This window comes from Symphalangus syndactylus, chromosome 4, assembly GCF_028878055.3.
Source record: "Symphalangus syndactylus isolate Jambi chromosome 4, NHGRI_mSymSyn1-v2.1_pri, whole genome shotgun sequence".
Taxonomy (NCBI): Eukaryota; Metazoa; Chordata; class Mammalia; order Primates; family Hylobatidae; genus Symphalangus; species Symphalangus syndactylus.
This window is the reverse complement of record NC_072426.2, coordinates 43,496,494-43,514,598: the sequence shown is the minus strand read 5'-3', so window position 1 is coordinate 43,514,598 and position 18,105 is coordinate 43,496,494. Positions and strand designations below refer to the sequence as shown.

General features: G+C 43.9%; 1 protein-coding gene across 3 annotated transcripts in view; it reads right to left on the bottom strand.

The window, feature by feature from the left end:
* Positions 1-3,117: 3,117 nt before the first annotated feature.
* The window catches only part of SRGN (serglycin), a 48,480-nt gene continuing 33,492 nt past the window's right edge, over positions 3,118-18,105 (bottom strand). For all 3 annotated transcript variants that reach the window (XM_063637204.1, XM_063637203.1, XM_055274527.2), the window contains exons 4-5: positions 11,103-11,250; positions 3,118-4,044 (exon numbers count right to left, since the gene is read on the bottom strand). In XM_063637204.1, coding sequence (XP_063493274.1) covers positions 3,801-4,044; positions 11,103-11,250 — 392 coding nt within the window. In that variant the 3' untranslated portion in view covers positions 3,118-3,800. The remainder of the gene's footprint in view (positions 4,045-11,102; positions 11,251-18,105) is intronic.

Here is an 18,105-nt window from a genome sequence, read left to right as displayed (position 1 = left end):
GCAGATGGCCTCCACCATCACATGAGCCAATTGCCCTAATAAACCTCCTCTCATATATCTACATAGATGCCCTAGTGGTTCTGTCTCTCTGGCAAACCCTGCTTAATACAATAGATTGAGCAATACTTTTGCTGGCTGTGCAACTACATTGCCTCTAGAGATGCCGTCTCCTATCTCAGTGCCCATCAGGCTCCCCTGGATACATCTCTGACCTTGTTGCTCATTAAGATAACCACACCTCTTGGCTTCTTGGCTGAGCACGGTGGCTCATGCCTGTAATCCTAGCACTTTGGGAGTCCAAGGCAGGCAAATTGCCTGAGCTCAGGAGTTCGACACCAGCCTGGGCAACACAGTGAAACCCCATCTCTACTAAAATACAAAAAAAAAAAAAAAAAAATTAGCCAGGTGTGGCAGTGTGTGCCTGTAGTCCAAGCTACTCAGGAGGCTGAGGCAGGAGAATTGCTTGAACCCGGGCGGCGGAGGTTGCAGTGAGCTGAGATTGCGCCACTGCACTCCAGCCTGGGCAACAGAGTGAGACTGTGTTTCCAAAAATAAAAAAAAAAAGGTAACTGCACCTCTTGGCTTCTGATGGTTGAGCACTACCACCTGGCCTTTATTATTTTGGTTCCCATTATTCCCACTGCTATCAATAAGACCAGTTATGTAACAACATCAGCCCTGCCCTTCAGAGGAGAGCCACTGCAGATGGCTCAGAGGTGCTGATTGCTCTCACCAGGCTATTCTTTATTGCTTTGGCCTTCCTGCAAGACAGTCATCTGGTGGGTTTGCAAGGCTTACATAGTCCGTTCATTCTATCACATGCATTTCCTTAATCCTGTTGACCCCTTTTTCCACTGCCTGGCATGACAATTCCAGTATTTCCACTTCACTTAAGTGTGGGTTTTCTCTAAGTGTCTAAGAGCCATTTTAGCAGAGTCTCAACACCTTCTCCCAGGGTTCTTGCCAGGGCATTAAAACCTGTATCCCAGGAGGGTACACTCACATTGCTAAACACTCCCTTATCCAACTTTGTGTTCTATCTCTGTCTCTGGACCAAGGACTTCCAGAGTTAAGTCTTATAGACACCCTCTCAGCTTTTAAGGTCCACGTTAGCTAAATTCTACAGAACTTTCAGAGTATTTTACCTTTCCTCCTGAGCAAGCCCAAAACTTCCCTGTTGACTTAACTTTGATATTTATCTGCTGTCTAGGAAGGGAGGTGGGGACAGATCTTGAAGGAGGGTGAGTGTTGTCTTTAAGGGTAGAGGCCTCTTGATTGTCTTCAACAGGAAAGCATTAGCTTTTTGTTTTTTGATTGCTGTCTTTTTTTTTTTTTTGAGACAGTCTCGCTCTGTCACCTAGGCTGGAGTGCAGTGGCGTAATCTCGGCTCATTGCAAACTCCACCTCCCAGGTTCAAGTGATTCTCATACCTCAGCCTGCCGAGTAGGATTACAGGTGCTCGCCACCACAACCAGCTAATTTTTGTATTTTTAGTAGAGACAGGGTTTCACTATGTTGGCCAGGCTGGTCTTGAACTCCTGACCTCAAGTGATCTGCCTGCCTCAGCCTCCCAAAGTGCTGGGATTACAAGCATGAGCCACCACACCTGGCCAGCATTGGTCCTTAAAGCATGGGACTCTTCTGTAGATTCAGAGGTTCAAAGGAATCTGAGGATTTCAAACTTGAATGTATCAGCCCAGATGTCTCCATCTCTCAGGGTCCCATTTTTCCCCAGTAAGGACTCTGAGCTTGCATAACAGACTGGGCTAAGCTGACAATTTAATATTCTTGGAACTCTGCTTTTTTTTTTCTTTTTTTTTGAGATGGAGTCTCCCTCTGTCACCCAGGCTGGATTGCAGTGACATGATTTCGGCTCACTGCAACCTCCCAGGTTTGAACTTCCCAGGTTCAAGCAATTCTCCTGCTTCAGCCTCCCAAGTAGCTGGGATTATAGATGGCTGCCACCACGCCTGGCTAATTTTTGTATTTTTAGTAGAGACAGAGTTTCACCATGTTGGCCAGGCTGATCTCAAACTCCTGACCTCAGGTGATCCAGCTGCCTCAGCCCTCCAAAGCATTGGGATTGCAGGCGTGAGCCACCACGCCCAGCCATCTGCTATTCTCATAAGTCCTGGGCCTGGTCCTCAGCTTTTTGAGTCCTTCTATTACAGAAGAGAATTTCTTAATATGCTGCCAAGGAGGCCCAGTGGTTTTCACATTTAGCCTTTAATTAATCATCCTTAGCCTTTCATTGTCTTTTTCAAAAGCATTAATTAAGTCCAGTAATAGCCAACCAATACCACTGTCTTTATTATTACTACTTGCCAACATTTCTCAGACGCCTAGTACATCACACCCTGGTGCACTCCCTTCCGCTGGTATACCATCTCGGTTCATCACCAGTGAAAGTTTTAACAATTGCACTGCTATCTTGTGCCTGTGCTCATCTGTGGCCAAGGATGGAGTCCTCATTGCCAGCCAGGCAGCAGGCAATCTAGCTCCCAAATCCCATCTTAGCATTCATTTCCTATCCCTCCTGGCACAACCTGTCACAAATTGTGTTCTCCAAGAAGCAAATTCTGAGGTGGAAACTAGCAGAAAATTTCTAAGGCAGCACTCTCAGGATAGACACCTATGAGCGGAAGGAAGGAAGTAAAACTGGGTAAAGAAGAAATTGAGCTACAAAGTAGTCCCAGCAAAACCTGAGCTGACCCTGTGGGGAGTTTTGAATCTGTATCACTCTTCTGAGTTCATGACCTTGGGCAAGGTGGCTCTGTCCACAGGAGATTAATTTGAGTAAGTACTCAGTGCTGAAGCTGGGATCTGGACAGTGCAGAACAGAATCCAGGATGGTGATGCAAGGGGGCTTTTCAGAACTAAGGGGAACAGAGATGGAACTATCTTTCAGGTGAGGAAGTGCTTTGAGATATATAACCCTCTTGCTAAGGCATCATTGCTTTCTTCATTTGCTAGTTAGTATGATTTGATTCTGGTTACAAAATTTGTGTTTACTGTAGAATATTTAAAGTTGTTTCGTTGATAAGACTTCTAGAGAAGCGTCTGGGCAAAAATAACTATTTCCTGGGTTTAGAACAACAGATGCGAGACAGCTTAACCTTTGGTTATATTTCTGCTTTAATATATAGTAACATTTGAAAATACATAGATATCCAGGAAAAAAAGGTAAAGCAGTATGAAGTATTGAGAGCACAACTGTGCTTTAATTTGGGAGTTAATTTGGGGTGTTATGTAACAGCAATCATACTTGTAGACAAACACGTCCACTAGCTCTGCAAACACATTCAAAGGTAATAGTATATAGTACACTCCACACTGTAAAATATGTCAAATACCCCCACTCTACAAATTCACTGCGTTTTATTATTTTTTTGTTTTGTTTTTATAAGAAAAGGGGCATATCTATAATTCACAATCCAAGTCAGATTCTTAATTTAGGTATGAAATATTACCTGCCAATTTGCTTCTCAAGCTATTTTTTTAAAAAAATATATTCTTTAAAGCCATTTTATGGCCATGGGAATCTTAATTAATTTCATAATGATGTTGGTTGAACATGATACCAAAAAATGCAGATATTTTCAAGAACAGTAAGATAGATAACAGCATTAAAGCATAATCCTTTAAGAATTCATGAGAAAAAAAGGATGATAAAACTTAAGCTTCTTTTTCAGATGTTTAAAAATTTCTATAAAATTCTTTGTCCCAAGATTAATCATTTAACCTTGCTACACAAAATATGCTAACTACATTGCCTGGTGTCAAGGTGGGAAAATCCTCTTTTATAACATAAAATCCTCTTCTAATCCATGTTGACCCAAGTCCTGGCTGTCTGAGGGCAGATTCCTGTCAAGAGACCTAAGGTTGTCATGGAAAGCATCACTTTCATCTACTAGTTGGTAATCCTGTTCCATTTCAGTTAGGAAGCCACTCCCAGATCCTGATCCAGAGCCGGAGCCGGAGCCTGATCCAGAATAGTCCTCAGAAAGCGGGAAGATACGATTCAAGTCCTGGATTCTTGTCTTTCTGAAGTATGAAAGAAAAATGGGAAAAAAAAAAAACCAGTAGAGTTTGATATGTGGGAAAGATAATTATAATAGTTTTTTTAAGATAAGGAGATAAATACAGCCATCTAGTTGCTCAAATTAAGAGATTTAAAAGCTTCCCAATTATTCAATGCTTTAAAACCAACAAAAAAACAGGTCAAATGTTCCTATGTGTTTGCCTATAATTATTGCACCTATCAGCTCCACGTTTACCTATTGCAGACTCGAATAAACAGTGTTAATTTTGTTATCCCTAGCATATACATTCTATATTTGAAATTTACTTAAGAAATCATTTTTATTTTTATTTAATTTTTATTTTTGGAGGCAGTCTTGCTCTGTCGCCCAGGCTGGAGTGCAGTGGTGCCATCTCAACTCACTACAATCTCCACCTCCCGAGTTCAAGTGATCCTCCTGCCTCAGCCCCCCAAGTAGCTGGGACAATAGGGGTGCGCCACCATGCCTGGCTAATTTTTGTATTTTTAGTAGAGATGGAGTTTCACCATATTGGCCAGGCTGGTCTCAAACTCCTGACCTTGTGAACCACCCACCTCAGCTTCCCAAAGTGCTGGGATTACAGGTGTGGGCCACCGCACCCAGCCCAAGAAATCATTTTTAAAAGAAGTCCTCTTGGCCGGGTGTGGTGGCTCATGTCTGTAATCCAAGCACTTTGGAAGGCCAAGGTGGGTGATCACTTGAGGTCAGGAGTTCAAAACCAGCCTGACCAACATAGTGCAACCCCTTCTCTACTAAAAATACAAAAATTAGCCAGGCATGGTGGTGCACGCCTGTAATCCCAGCTACTTGGGAGGCTGAGGTGAGAGAATCGCTTGAACCCAGGAGGCGGAGGTTGCAGTGAGCCGAGATCGCGCCACTGCACTCCAGCCTGGGTTACAAGAGCAAAACTCCATACCCTCCACCAAAAAAAAGAAAGGACAAACAACTAACAACTAAGTCAGCCCAGACAGATGACATTTTTTCCTAAATTGAAATTTCCATAAAAGTTCTAATAATTTACAGTGCTTCAACAAAGCTCACTTTTGAGAAATTCTTTGTAAAAAGCTAAGCTTTATATATACCAGCATATAAACATTCAATTTCCTATCAAAAAATTACCCTGCCTCCAACTTGCATTCATTCAGCTGAAGAGTGCTGAAAGGTAAGGCTGCCTTCTGGGTTGAGTGTGATGATTAGAAATTCAAAGAGCACAAAATGGCCAGAGCAATGACGACAGCCCTCAGTGACAGAACAGGGCAACAAAGCATCAGAGACAAAAACTGAGTGTCACAGCCTACAAGTCACTTCCTCCATGAAAATAATAAACCACCAGCATACAACCAATTAGAGTTTTAATTCATGTATGCATTCGATAAATATTTGTTGAACATCTGGTCCTTGTTTTGAGGGCCTGGGATAGAACAGAGGCAGACCGATGAAGCCCCTTCTCAAGAAGTTTTTATTTTACTGGGGAAGACAGACAATAAAAAGTGAATAAATAAATCAGGAAAATCATAGGTGGTACAGAGAAATGAAATTGACTAATGTAATAGGGAGTGACCAGGTGGCTACTTTAGCCTGGGGTGTCAGAGCTGGAAACACAGATTTGGTAGTTAAACCCATGCAACCGATGGAGGTAGTCGAGAGAAAACATGTAGATAGAGAAGGGGGCCCAGGCCAGAGCCAGGGTCATACCAACGTGTTAAATATTGAGCAGAGGAAAAAGCACAACCAGAGAAGTAGGAAGAAACAGGATAAGGCAGGGCATGGCAGCCCCGAGAAAAAAGCATTTCAAAGAAGGGGTGGTCAACCATTTTGTTTTAAAGAAAGGGCCTCCTTCTGTTGTGCAGGCTGGAGTGCAGTGGCGCGATCATGGCTCACTGCAGTCTCACCCTCCTGGACTCAAGCCGTCCTCCCACCTCTGCTTCCTTTAGCCGGGACCACAGGCATTAAGTCACCACACCCGGCTAATTTTTCTATTTTTTGTAGATAGGGTCTCACTATGTTGCCCAGGCAGGCTGGTCTTAAACTCATGGGCTCAAGTGATCTTCCTGCCGTGGCCTCCTGAAGTGCTGGGATTACATGCATGGCCCAGTCAGCCATTTTTGAAGGCAATTAAGGGTCAAGTAAGCTGAAAATAGAGAAGTAATCAGTGACTTTGTCAACAAAGGTGGAGTGTAGGAACAGAAGTCCAGCCACGGGGTGCGGGGGGGGGGGGCGGTGAGGAAAGGAGCGGGCAGGCATGGGTGGCCCTTTCAGGAGGTGTTATTGTGAAGAAGAGCAGAGAAGGGCAACTGCTGGAGAGGACGCAGAGTCAAAGGAGAGATGTTGCCTAAACATAGGGGATACTAAAGTCCACCGCTATACTGATGGGAAGAAGACACTGGGTTCAGAGAGATAACTGCAGAATGGAAGTCCTGGAGAAGATGCATGGGAAAAGGATACGGGCCACAAAGAGAGGTCACCTTGGAAGCTGCAACAGCCAGGGTCCAATCAGGAAACTTCTCCAGATATTTAACACAGAGGGAATTCCTCATACAGGTGATTGAGGAGAAGTGAAGCCACATGGGGGATAGCGAGGTAACCCAGAGATTAGCAATAGCAAGAAAATATTTCCCTTGGCCAGGCGCAGTGGCTCATGCCTGTAATCCCAGCACTTTGGGAGGCCGAGGCAGGCAGGTCATTTGAGGTCAGAAGTTCAAGACCAGCCTGGTCAACACGGCAAAACCCTGTCTCTACCAAAAATACAAAAATTAGCTGGGAATAGTGGCATGCCCTGGAGGCTGAGGCAGGAGAATCACTTGAACCCGGGAGGCAGAGGTGGCAGTGAGCTAAGATCGCACCACTGCACTCCAGCCCGGGCAACAAGAGTGAGACTCTGAAAAAAAAAAAAGAAAGGAAAGAAAGAAAGAAAAAGAAAGAGAGAGAGAGACAGAGAAAGAGAAAGAAAGAAAGAAGAAAGAAAAAGAAAGAAAGAGAAAGAAAGAAAGAAAGAAGAAAGAAAGAAAGAAAGGAAGAAAGAAAGAAAGAAAATACTTCCCTCCTTGGGCTACAGCGATAGTGGAAGGAGGTTGTCTATTTCCTGAGCCCAGGGACTACAGGCATCTGGTGGGAGCTGAGGCCATAGGCCAAACAGAGTCCTGCCCAAGGTGCCACCCAAGGCAGGGAGTAAGGAGAAGAAACATACCTCTCTCCATTACTCCCAAGCTCTCAGTCTCCCTTCCTTGCCTCCCATTGGCCAAAGTCAGCCACCGCCCTGGGAGCCTGAGAAATGCAGACCCCAGGGGTCAGTTCCACCCCCATCCCACAGCCAGTACAGAGCAGGGCCAGGGAAGGACAGGAAGATCTGAGGGCAAAAGGGTTTGGGATTGGCACAGAAGCAAGGACCGTTCTTTCGCAATGACGGGAAGGAAAGCACAGGGTCAGGGTGAGAAGCAAAGTTACCGGCTTTGGGGAAGGAAAATAGAGATTTTTTTTTTTTTTTTTGAGACAGAGTCTTGCTCTGTCTCCCAGGCTGGAGTGCAGTGGCGTAATCTCGGCTCACTGCAAGCTCCGCCTCCCGGGTTCACGCCATTCTCCTGCCTCAGCCTCTCCGAGTAGCTGGGACTACGGGCGCCCGCCACCACGCCCGGCTAATTTTTTTGTATTTTTAGTAGAGACGGGGTTTCACCGTGATCTCGATCTCCTGACCTCGTGATCCGCCCGCCTCAGCCTCCCAAAGTGCTGGGATTACAAGCGTGAGCCACCGCGCCCGGCCGAAAATAGAGATTTAAGGAGAGGAGGAATGGTGTGCAGAGTTCTTTTGGAGAATTTGAGTTATTCTCTTAACATTTTGTTTTATTTTTAAATTTTAGTTGTAATTGTATTTATTTATTTTAAATGTGTTTATTTATTTTGAGACAGAGTTTTACTCTGTCACCCTGGCTGGAGTGCAGTGCCACACCACGGCTCACTTAAGCCTTGACTTCTCAGGATCAAGCAATCCTCCCACCTCAGCCTTCTGAGTAGCTGGACCACAGGCATGCATGGCTAGTTTTTGTATTTTTCTGTAGAGACGAAATTTCTCCATGCTTGGCTAATTTTTGTATTTTTCTGTAGAGACAGGGTTTGTCCATGTTACCCAGGCTGGTCTCAAAGCAATCTGCCTGGCTTGGCCTCCCTATCTGCCTGCCTCGGCCTCTCAATAGCTGGGATTACAGGCGTGCCACCATGCCCAGCTAATTTTTGTATTTTTAGTAGAAATGAGTTTCCGCCATGTTGGCCAGGCTGGTCTTGAACTCCTGACCTCAAGCAATCTGCCTCGGCCTCCCAAAGTGTTGGGATTACAGGCGTGAGCCACGGTGCCTGGCCACCAATTTTTAAATAGAGACGGAGTCTTGCCATGTTGCGCAGGCTGGTCTCAAATTCTTGGCCTCAAGTGATTCTCCCACCTCAGTCTCCCAAACTGGGGGCATTACAGGCATAAGCCACTGCAGCCTAACATTTTAGATTTAAATGAATTACTATTGAAATCAATGACTTAAAGTAATGGAGGATGCTGTAATATTACATTCAAACTTAATGCTGAGGCCTTAAAGTAAGAACGCAGGAGTAGGACTACAAAGCTGCATATTGAAGACTGTAATGATGTCATCACTAATGCCGTGAATACCAGTGATGGAGAAAGCCACCAGCACTGGGAATGGTGGCTCATGCCTGTAATTCCAGCACTTTGGGAGGCTGAGGTGGGAGGACTGCTTGAGCTTAGGAGTACATGACCAGCCTGGGAAACGTACAGAGACCCCTGTCTCTACAAAAAAAATTTTTTTTAATTAGATGGGCGTGGTGCTGTGTGCCTGTGATCCCAGCTACTCGGGAGGCTGAGGCAGGAAGATCACTTGAGGAGTTCAAGGCTGCTGTGGGCTATGATCACACCACTGCACTCCACCCTGGGTGACAGAGGACACCCTGTCAAAAAAAAAAAAAAAAAAGAGAGAAAGTCGCCAGGATCCCAAAGTGATATGAAATGTACCTGGTTTGAAGCATGATGATTAACCTGGCTTTGAGGAGAGTGATTTTCTGGGCTTGAGCCCGGAGATTAAAACTTTTATGATAATCTTTTTCTTAATATATATATTTTGCTACATCCTACATAGCTTTACTATTCGTTGAATTAATGGTTTCTAATATAATTCAATTTTTTGTTACTTATGAATTTATATCAGGTCTTTTTTGCAAGTTTAAAGCAAGTTTTATCTGATCAAAAGAAGAGATTTGATTTTTGTTTTACAAGTCTTGGCCAATTATTCTTCCTTTCCCTAATTTTTTTTTTTTTTTTTGAGGCAGGGTCTCATTCTGTTGCCCAGGCTGGAGTGCAATGGCATAAATAGGGTTCACTGCAGGCTCAACCTAGGCTCAAGAGATTCTCCCACCTCAGCCTCCCGAGTAGCTGGAACCACAGGTGCACATCACCATGCCTGGCTAATTTTTGTATTTTTTGTAGAGACAGGGTCTTGCTGCATGGCCCAGGCTGGTCCCAAACCTCCTGGGTTCAAGGGATCCTCCCACCTCAGCCTCCCAAGGTGCTGGGATTACAGGCATGAGCCTCTGCACCTGGCCATTTTTAAAAATAATTACCATCTAATTGAAGAACTTTTTTTAATATAAAAAAATGTATTTGAAGTAGAGATAGGGTCTCACTATGTTGCCCAGGCTGGCCTCGAACTCCCGGGCTCAAACAATCCTCCCGCCTCGGCCTCCCAAAGTCCTGGGATTACAGGCATGAGCCACTGCACCTGGCAGAAGAACATTTTAATCACCTCCTCCAAAAAAAAACCCTCATACCCATTAGCAGTCACTCCTTATTCCTCCCTTTCCCCAGCCCCTGGAACCCACTAATCTACTTTCTGCCTCTAGGGATTTGCCTATTCTGGACATTTCATCTAAATGGAATCATACAATATGTGGCTTTTTGTGTCTGGCCTTTCTTCACTCTGCATAATGTTTCCAAGGTTTATCTATGTTGTAGCATGTATCAGTACTTCATTCTTTTTATGACCCAATAATATTCCTTTGTATGCTTATGCCACATTTTGCTTATCCATTCAGTTAATTATTGGATTTTAATATATAGCGTGTTCTGTTCACACAAATAAAACAATGTTCAATCATTTTCAATACCTATTGATGAAAAGTCCTCAATGCTCCTCTCTACCATCCACAAAAAAATCTTTCAAAAACATACATGAATCATGTATACTCGCACATGTCATATGCCAGTATATACAGTACAGTTTTACCATGTACTGCAGAGTAACAGCCAAACTACCAAAGCAAGAGCTCGAAGCAAAACACTCTGGACAGCTTGAAGAAAAACACTCCCACATCTGTGCCAAGAGGTTGTGAAATTACAGACACTTTAAAATTAGAGAAAAGGCCAGGCACAGTGGCTCATGCTTGTAATCCCAACACTTTGGGAGGCCAAGGTGGGTGGATCACCTGAGGTCAGGAGTTCGAGACCAGCCTGGCCAAGATGATGAAACCCCCATCTCTACTAATAATACAAAAAATTAGGCCAGGCACGGTGGCTCACGCCTGTAATCCCAGCATTTTGGGAGTTCAAGGCAGGCGGATCACTAGGTCAGGAGATCGAGACTATCCTGGCTAATAAGGTGAAACCCCATCTCTACTAAAAATACAAAAAAATTAGCCGGGCGTGGTGGCGGGTGCCTGTAGTCCCAGCTACTTGGGAGGCTGAGGCGGGAGAATGGTGTGAACCCAGGAGGTGGAGCTTGCAGTGAGCCGAGATTGCGCCACTGCACTCCAGCCTGAGCGACAGAGCGAGACTCCTTCACACACACACACAAAAAATTAGCTGGGCATGGTGGCAGGCACCTGAAATCCCAGCTGCTTGAGAGGCTGAAGCAGGAGAATCGCTTGAACCTAGGAGGCGGAGGTTGCAGTGAGCTGAGATCGTGCCATTGCACTCCAGCCTGGGCAAGAAAAGTGAAACTCTGTCTCAAATAAATAAATAAATAAATAAATAGAGAAAAGTTCACTTACGGAAAAAGGTCAGTCCTCAGACGGGAGATCTTGTTGGATTCACCTGGAAGTAGTTCGAACATTGGTCCTTTTTCTTCGAGGCAGTTTGCAGAATTACTGTCTGGATTGCAGCGCACCCATTGGTACCTGGCTCTCTGCATAGGATAACCTGCCCAAGGAACCCACATTGTTACTAAGTATCTACTACACAGCTTCTAATCACTCTGTCCTAAGAAGTTTTTATTTTTAATTTTTTCGAGACAGGGTCTCACTCTGCTGTCCAAGCTGGAGTGCATTACTGTGATCATAGCTCACTGCAACCTTGAACTCCTGGGCTCAAGCCATTCTCCCACCCCAGCCTCTAGAGTAGCTGGGAATACAGGCGCACCACCACACCCAACTAGTTTTGTTTTGTTTTGTTTTTGTTTGTTTGTTTGTTTGTTTTTTGGAGAGATGGGGGTCTCACTATGTGCCCAGGCTGGTCTCAAACGCCTGGGCTCAAGCAATCCTCCTGCCTTGGCCTCCCAGTGTGCTGAGATTAGAGGCATGAGCAACTGCACCCAGCCTGCCCTAAGAAGGTTTTAACTAAATAGATTCTAAATTTGGTAAAAGGCAAAATGTAGACAGATTTTATGCCCATTCATATAACAGCAGTACCCACTATGTGCCAACCTTTTATATAAATTGTCCTTCTTACAACACTCCAAAAAGTAGCAGTTTAAAGTTAGAATAGGCTTTGGAATCAGCTGCCTGGAGTGAAGTCCCAGCTTTGCTGACTAGTTATGAAATCTTTTTTTTTTGAGACGGAATCTCGCTCTGTCACCCAGGCTGGAGTGCAGCGGCGCAATCTCGGCTCACTGCAAGCTCCGCCTCCTGGGTTCACGCCATTCTCCTGCCTCAGCCTCTCCGAGTAGCTGGGACTATAGGCGCCCCCCACCACGCCCGGCTAATTTTTTTTTTGTATTTTTAGTAGAGACGGGGTTTCACCATGGTCTCGATCTCCTGACCTTGTGATCCGCCCGCCTCGGCCTCCCAAAGTGCTGGGATTACAAGCGTGAGCCACCGCGCCCGGCCGAGTTATGAAATCTTAACTTCTCTGAACCCTCACTGTAATATGAAGATACTAATAGTGTCATAAGCCTATCACAAAAATTAAACAAGAAAATACACTTAAAGAATTTAACATAGTGCCAGGCACACAGTAAACCCTTGATAATATTAACTGTTGTTACTTTTGTACTATTATCTCAATTTTACACAAAAGAAAATTGCAGCCACACAGGTGCTAGGATTCCAACCCACATCTGACCCCAAAGCCCACATCTTTTCATAGAGATGAGTCAAATCAGGTTCAGAAAGGGGAAGGAACACACTGTGTAGTACCCGTGGTATCACAGAATTCTAGTTCTTGTGTTTTAGGGCCATACAGTATCCTTAGGAATGAAAAGTAGATAACAATTTGTCCTGTGTCTTTCCACTCAGATTTCACAAGAACAAGTCTCCTCTATTCACAGAGCGCCAGGCAGCTTGCAATATCTGAGTCTCAGCTTCTTCTGAATTTCATTTCTATGGGAAAGGCTCCAAATCTGATGTTATGAGGTTATATAGGGGATTTATTTATTTGTTTATTTTATTTTATTTTATTTTATTTTATTTTGAGAGAGAGTCTTGCTGTGTCGCCCAGGCTGGAATGCACTGTCACGATCTCGGCTCATGGCAACTTCCACCTCCCGGGTTCAAGCAATTTTTCTGCCTCACCCTCCGGAGTAACTGGGATTACAGGTACTCACCACCAAGCCCAGCTAATTTTTTATATTTTTAGTAGAGATGGGGTTTCGCCATGTTGCCCAAGCTGGTCTCAAACTCCTGAGCTCAGGCAATCCCCCCAACTCGGTCTCTGAAAATGTGAGGATTACAGGCGTGAGCCACCATGCCCGGCCTATATGGGAGGTTCTTATTAGCTAATGAAATAAAATCTTCCTTCCTCAGTTTAGCAAAGACAAAGGCCTGGTGGTGAGAAATACTTCACTGCCCTTCAAAAAGTTCATCTCCTCCCCACTCCAAGCATATGCTTTATTCTAATGAGTGCAGCTAGTAATTACCTAGCAAGAAGGAGCATGTCTAAGATTCTTGAAAGGCGGAAGCGTAGTTTTAAAGCTCACCACAAAATAATGGAAAACACTTAGATAAATTACAAGGCATCAACTCATAAGAGAATACTAACCAAATGAAGAAAAGTACTTTTTTTTTTTTGAGATGGAGTCTCGCTCTGTTGCCCTGGCTGGGGTGCAGTGGCACAATCTGGGCTCACTGCAACCTCTGCCTCCCAGGTTCAAGCGATTCTCCTGCCTCAGCCTCCTGAGTAGCTGGGATGACAGGTGCCCACGATCACATCTGGCTAATTGTTGTATTTTTAGTAGGGACGGAGTTTCACCATGTTGGCCAGGCTGGTCTCGAACTCCTGACCTCAGGTGATCCACCTGCCTCGGTCTCCCAAAGTGCTGGGATTACAGGCGTGAGCCACCACGCCTGGCCAAAAGTGCTTTTTATGGAAAAGACGATGTGGCATTGTAGAAAAACCTATACTTAAGAAGGAGTGAGAGGGTGAGAGGCGGGTAGGGCAAAAACTTTTTTTTTTAATAAAATAAAAATAAAAATTAGGCTGGGTGTGGTAGCTCATGCCTGAAATCCCAGCACTTTGGGAGACTGAGGTGGGAGGATCACTTGAGCCCAAGGGTTCAATACAGGCTGAGCAACATAGAGAGACTCCCATTTCTACCAAAAAAAAAAAAAAAAAGATTTTAAAAATTAGCTGGATGTGGTAGCACGCATCTGTAGTCCCAGCTACTTAGGAGGCTGAGGCAGGAGGATTGCTTGAGCCTGGGAGGTCACAGTGAGCCAAGACTGCACGGCTGCACTTCAGCCTGGGTGACAGAGCGAGACTGTCTCAGAAGAAAAAAGTTAATTTACAAAATTAAAAATAAATAAAAATAACTAAGAAAATCAGAATACCTCTTTGTGTGAATAATAGTTTCAATTATATAAACAGACATGAGGGAAAAATGGAAGGAAATACACAAAAATAACTGGTGGTAGAATCTGGTGATTTTTTTCTCATTTGTCTTCTAAATTGCTATAATAAACAATATTCCTCTAAAAACATAAACATTAAACACTTTAATATAGAAAACAGTAAATATTCTCCCATAGGATTTTCTTTCTTTTCTTTGTAACTATATATTATTCTATCATAATCTTTCCTATGATTGCTGAGTATAGCTTACAATGTCTGGTCTGGGAGAGCTGTTTGTCCAAAATGAGTTAGCTCTGCCACTGCCTGGAGGCTGGGGATAAGGCAGGCAAAATGACCTTTCAACGTCTGCCCCTTACTGGCTGTGTGATCTTGGCCAACTTAAACTCCCTGTGCCTCAATTTTCTCATCTGTAGGATGGGGCAGTAATAGAGCTAATAATGAGATACAAATGTTAGCTTCTCAGAGTAGTACCTAGCACACAGAGCTCTTCATTGCTAGTTCCGCTCATGAAAAGGAGGAGGATGACAATGACCTATGATCTCTGACATCTTATAAATTTAAATTCAAATTCCCATTCTACCATTTAGTATCTCTAGAGTCTCAATTTATGGACTTTCTTTTTTTACTTTTCTTTATTTTGAGATAGAGTCTGGCTCTGTTGCCCAGTCTGGAGTGCTGTGGCGTATCTCAGCTCACTGCATCCTCCGCCACCTGGGTTTAAGCTATTCTCTTGCCTCAGCCTCCCGAGTAGCCTCCCGAGTAGCTGGAATTATAGGCGCGCGCCATCATGCCCGGCTAATTTTTTGTATTTTTAGTAGAGACGGGGTTAGCCAGGATGGTCTCGATCTCCTGACCTCGTGATCCGCTCGCCTTGGCCTCCCAAAGTGCTGGGATTATAGGCGTGAGCCATCGCGCCTGGCCTGGTTTCACTCTTTCTCTTTTGATTCTTTCCTGAGGCTGCATTAGTTTGGCGTCTAATTGCTAATTAGACGTCTCTTCCTGTAGGTGAAATAAAAATCCAGCATCTTCTCCAGCAGAGGGCGGTGTCTTCACACCTTATACTGTCTAGACCAGCTCTGTCCAATAGAAACACAAAGCAAACCGCATAGTTTTAAATGTTCTAGCGGCCATATTTTTAAAAGTAAAAAGAAACAGGTGAAATTAATTTTAATACATTTTATTTAACCTAATATATTCAAATATTGTCCTTTAACATATCATCAATATCAAAGTTATTAATGGGATATTTTGAATTCTTTTCTTCATACTAAGGCTTCCAAATCTTGTATATTTTGCATGCACAGCATGTCCCAATTTGGCCTTGCCACATTTCAAGTGTTCAGTAGCCACAGTGACTTGTGGCTACCCTATTGGACAGAGCAAGCCTAGGCAGTCTCTTCTGCAAGCCGCTGACGCACTGAGTATCAAGCTGAAAAAATGTTTGCTTACATAGGAAGCTAAACAGAAAAATAATGCTTAATGAGAAAGCATCCAGGTGAAAGACCACATCTTTTCACCAGCATGACAAATACAACTGTAGCATATTAGTAAAAAATATTTCTAGAATACAAAATTTCCCCAGAGTTCAGAATCTTAGCTAATTAAAATTCATAACGAAGGCTTTCTTTTTGGGGATCATGAAAATGTTCTAGAAGCGATTATAGTGACGGTTGCATGACTCTGTGAATATACTAAAAAACATTAAACACTTTTTTTTTTTAATTTTTGGAGACAGAGACTTGCTCCGTCATCCAGGCTGGAGTACAGTGGTGCGATCTCAGCTCACTGCAACCTCTGCCTCCCAGGTTCAAGTGATTCTCCTGCCTCAGCCTCCCAAGTAGCTGGAATTACAGGTGCACACCACCATGCCCAGTTAATTTCTGTATTTTTAGTAGAGACAAGTTCTCGCCACGTTGGCCAGGCTAGTCTCAAACTCTTGGCCTCAGGTGATCCACCCACCTTGGCCTCCCAAAGTGCTGGGATTACAGGCATGAGCCACTACACCTGGCCTAATCATTGAATTGAACACTTTTAATGGGTGAATTGTATGGTATGTGAACACTATCTCAACAAAACTATTTTAAAGTTTTATAAAGAAATCAAAAGTAGAAGGGCTCCCTCTCCAAAAGCCTATCTAATTTGGGGCCAGTGACGTTAAATGTACTTTAAAATAAAGAACAAGTTACAGACACTAAATTCTTGACATAGCTATTCTAGGGTGTTGGCAGGATGTTAAAATTTATAGTTCCAGCCCCTGAGGTTGTGAGAGTATCTTGACTCTATCTTGCTTGAGATAAATATCTTGTGATTATAGTGGGTATGCTCATGGACAGAAATGTTATCTTCCTAAAAGGCCCACTTATGGGATTTGTTGGTTAATTGTGTAGTGGATTCCAAGGGAAAGAATGGTTTTTATTTGAATCCTATGCCTCACTGCCCACCTCCCCCACCACCCTGAGTCCTGCTTTACCAAAATACTTTCTATAAGTAAATGTTACCAAAGCAAACAACTTTCTCCAGTAGTCCATACCTTTTTTATAGTATGGTACTAACCTTTCCCTCAACATAGTCACAATATACTAATTTCTTTTTTTTCCTTGTCTTTTCTTTTTCTTTTTCTTTTTTTTTTTTTTTTTTGAGACGGAGTCTCAGTCTATTGCCCAGGCTGGAGTGCAGTGGCATGATCTTTTTTTTTTGAGACGGAGTCTTGCTCTGTCGCCCAGGCTGGAGTGCAGTGGCGCAATCTCGGCTCACTGCAAGCTCCGCCTCCCAGGTTCACGCCATTCTCCTGCCTCAGCCTCTCCGAGTAGCTGGGACTACAGGCGCCCGCCACCAAGCTCGGCTAATTTTTTGTATTTTTAGTGGAGACGGGGTTTCACCGTGGTCTCGATCTCCTGACCTCGTGATCCGCCCGCCTCGGCCTCCGAAAGTGCTGGGATTACAAGAGTGAGCCACCGCGCCCGGCCATGATCTTGGCTCACTGCAACTTCCACCCTCCAGGTTCAAGTGATTCTCCTGCCTCAGCCTCTCGAGTAGCTGGGATTACAGGTGCACGCCACCATGCCTGGCTAATTTTTGTATTTTTAGTAGAGATGGGGGTTTCACCATGTTGGCCAGGCTGGTCTTGAACTCCTGACCTCAAGTGATCCACCCTCCTCGGTCTCCCAAAGTGATAAGACGACAGACATGAGCCACTGTACCAAGCCTAATTTCCTATTCTTAATGGAAACTTACTGCAGGCATGTTAGAGAAACTTAAGCAGCAACTACCGTGAAGGGGAAAAGAAGACCATTTGATTTATTCAGAATGGTAGCATTATCTAAGCCGGAGTTACTTCCTCCTGGTCTATCAATTCCACAAGATGGATAAGCTTCCCCCCACTCTTGCATGGTTTGACAAGCTATAAAAAGCTCCTAAGTTTACTTTCAATTTCTCCCTCAGCTCAGTGGGAAACGTTATAGCAAGGGCTACAGTCAAAGGATATTTTGTTTGTTTGTTTAAATAAAGAAAACCTCTGATCCATGAGCTGCAGTAAAAGGTTAATTCTGGCCTTGAAATCAGATGACCAGTTCGGCCGTTAGTTAGTTGTAATGGCTCTTGGGCAAGACTCACACATTTTTTGCAAGAGGTTGATGTATAGAGCAAATGAGATGAGAAATGTCAGATCCAGTTTTCTCCTCTATAATTGGTGCTAATTCCTCTTCACAGGGAATGTGATGATGATTACCAGAGAATGGATGTGAAATCACTTTACAAAGAGCAGCACAGTAAGTGGATCAATATCATTCCTGTGAGCTAGGAGACAGTATACAGTAGACACATGGCAGGCCTGGCCACCTTGGCTGCACCTGTTCGTGGATATTCCATTTTTTTTTCTTTATGGGCATCATTGGAAAAGAGAGGCAATAAGAGTGTGAGATTCACAGGCCTCATCAAATCCCCTGGAGTTCTACATTAAATAGATTAGTCATCTGTGCTCTCCAGAGTTAC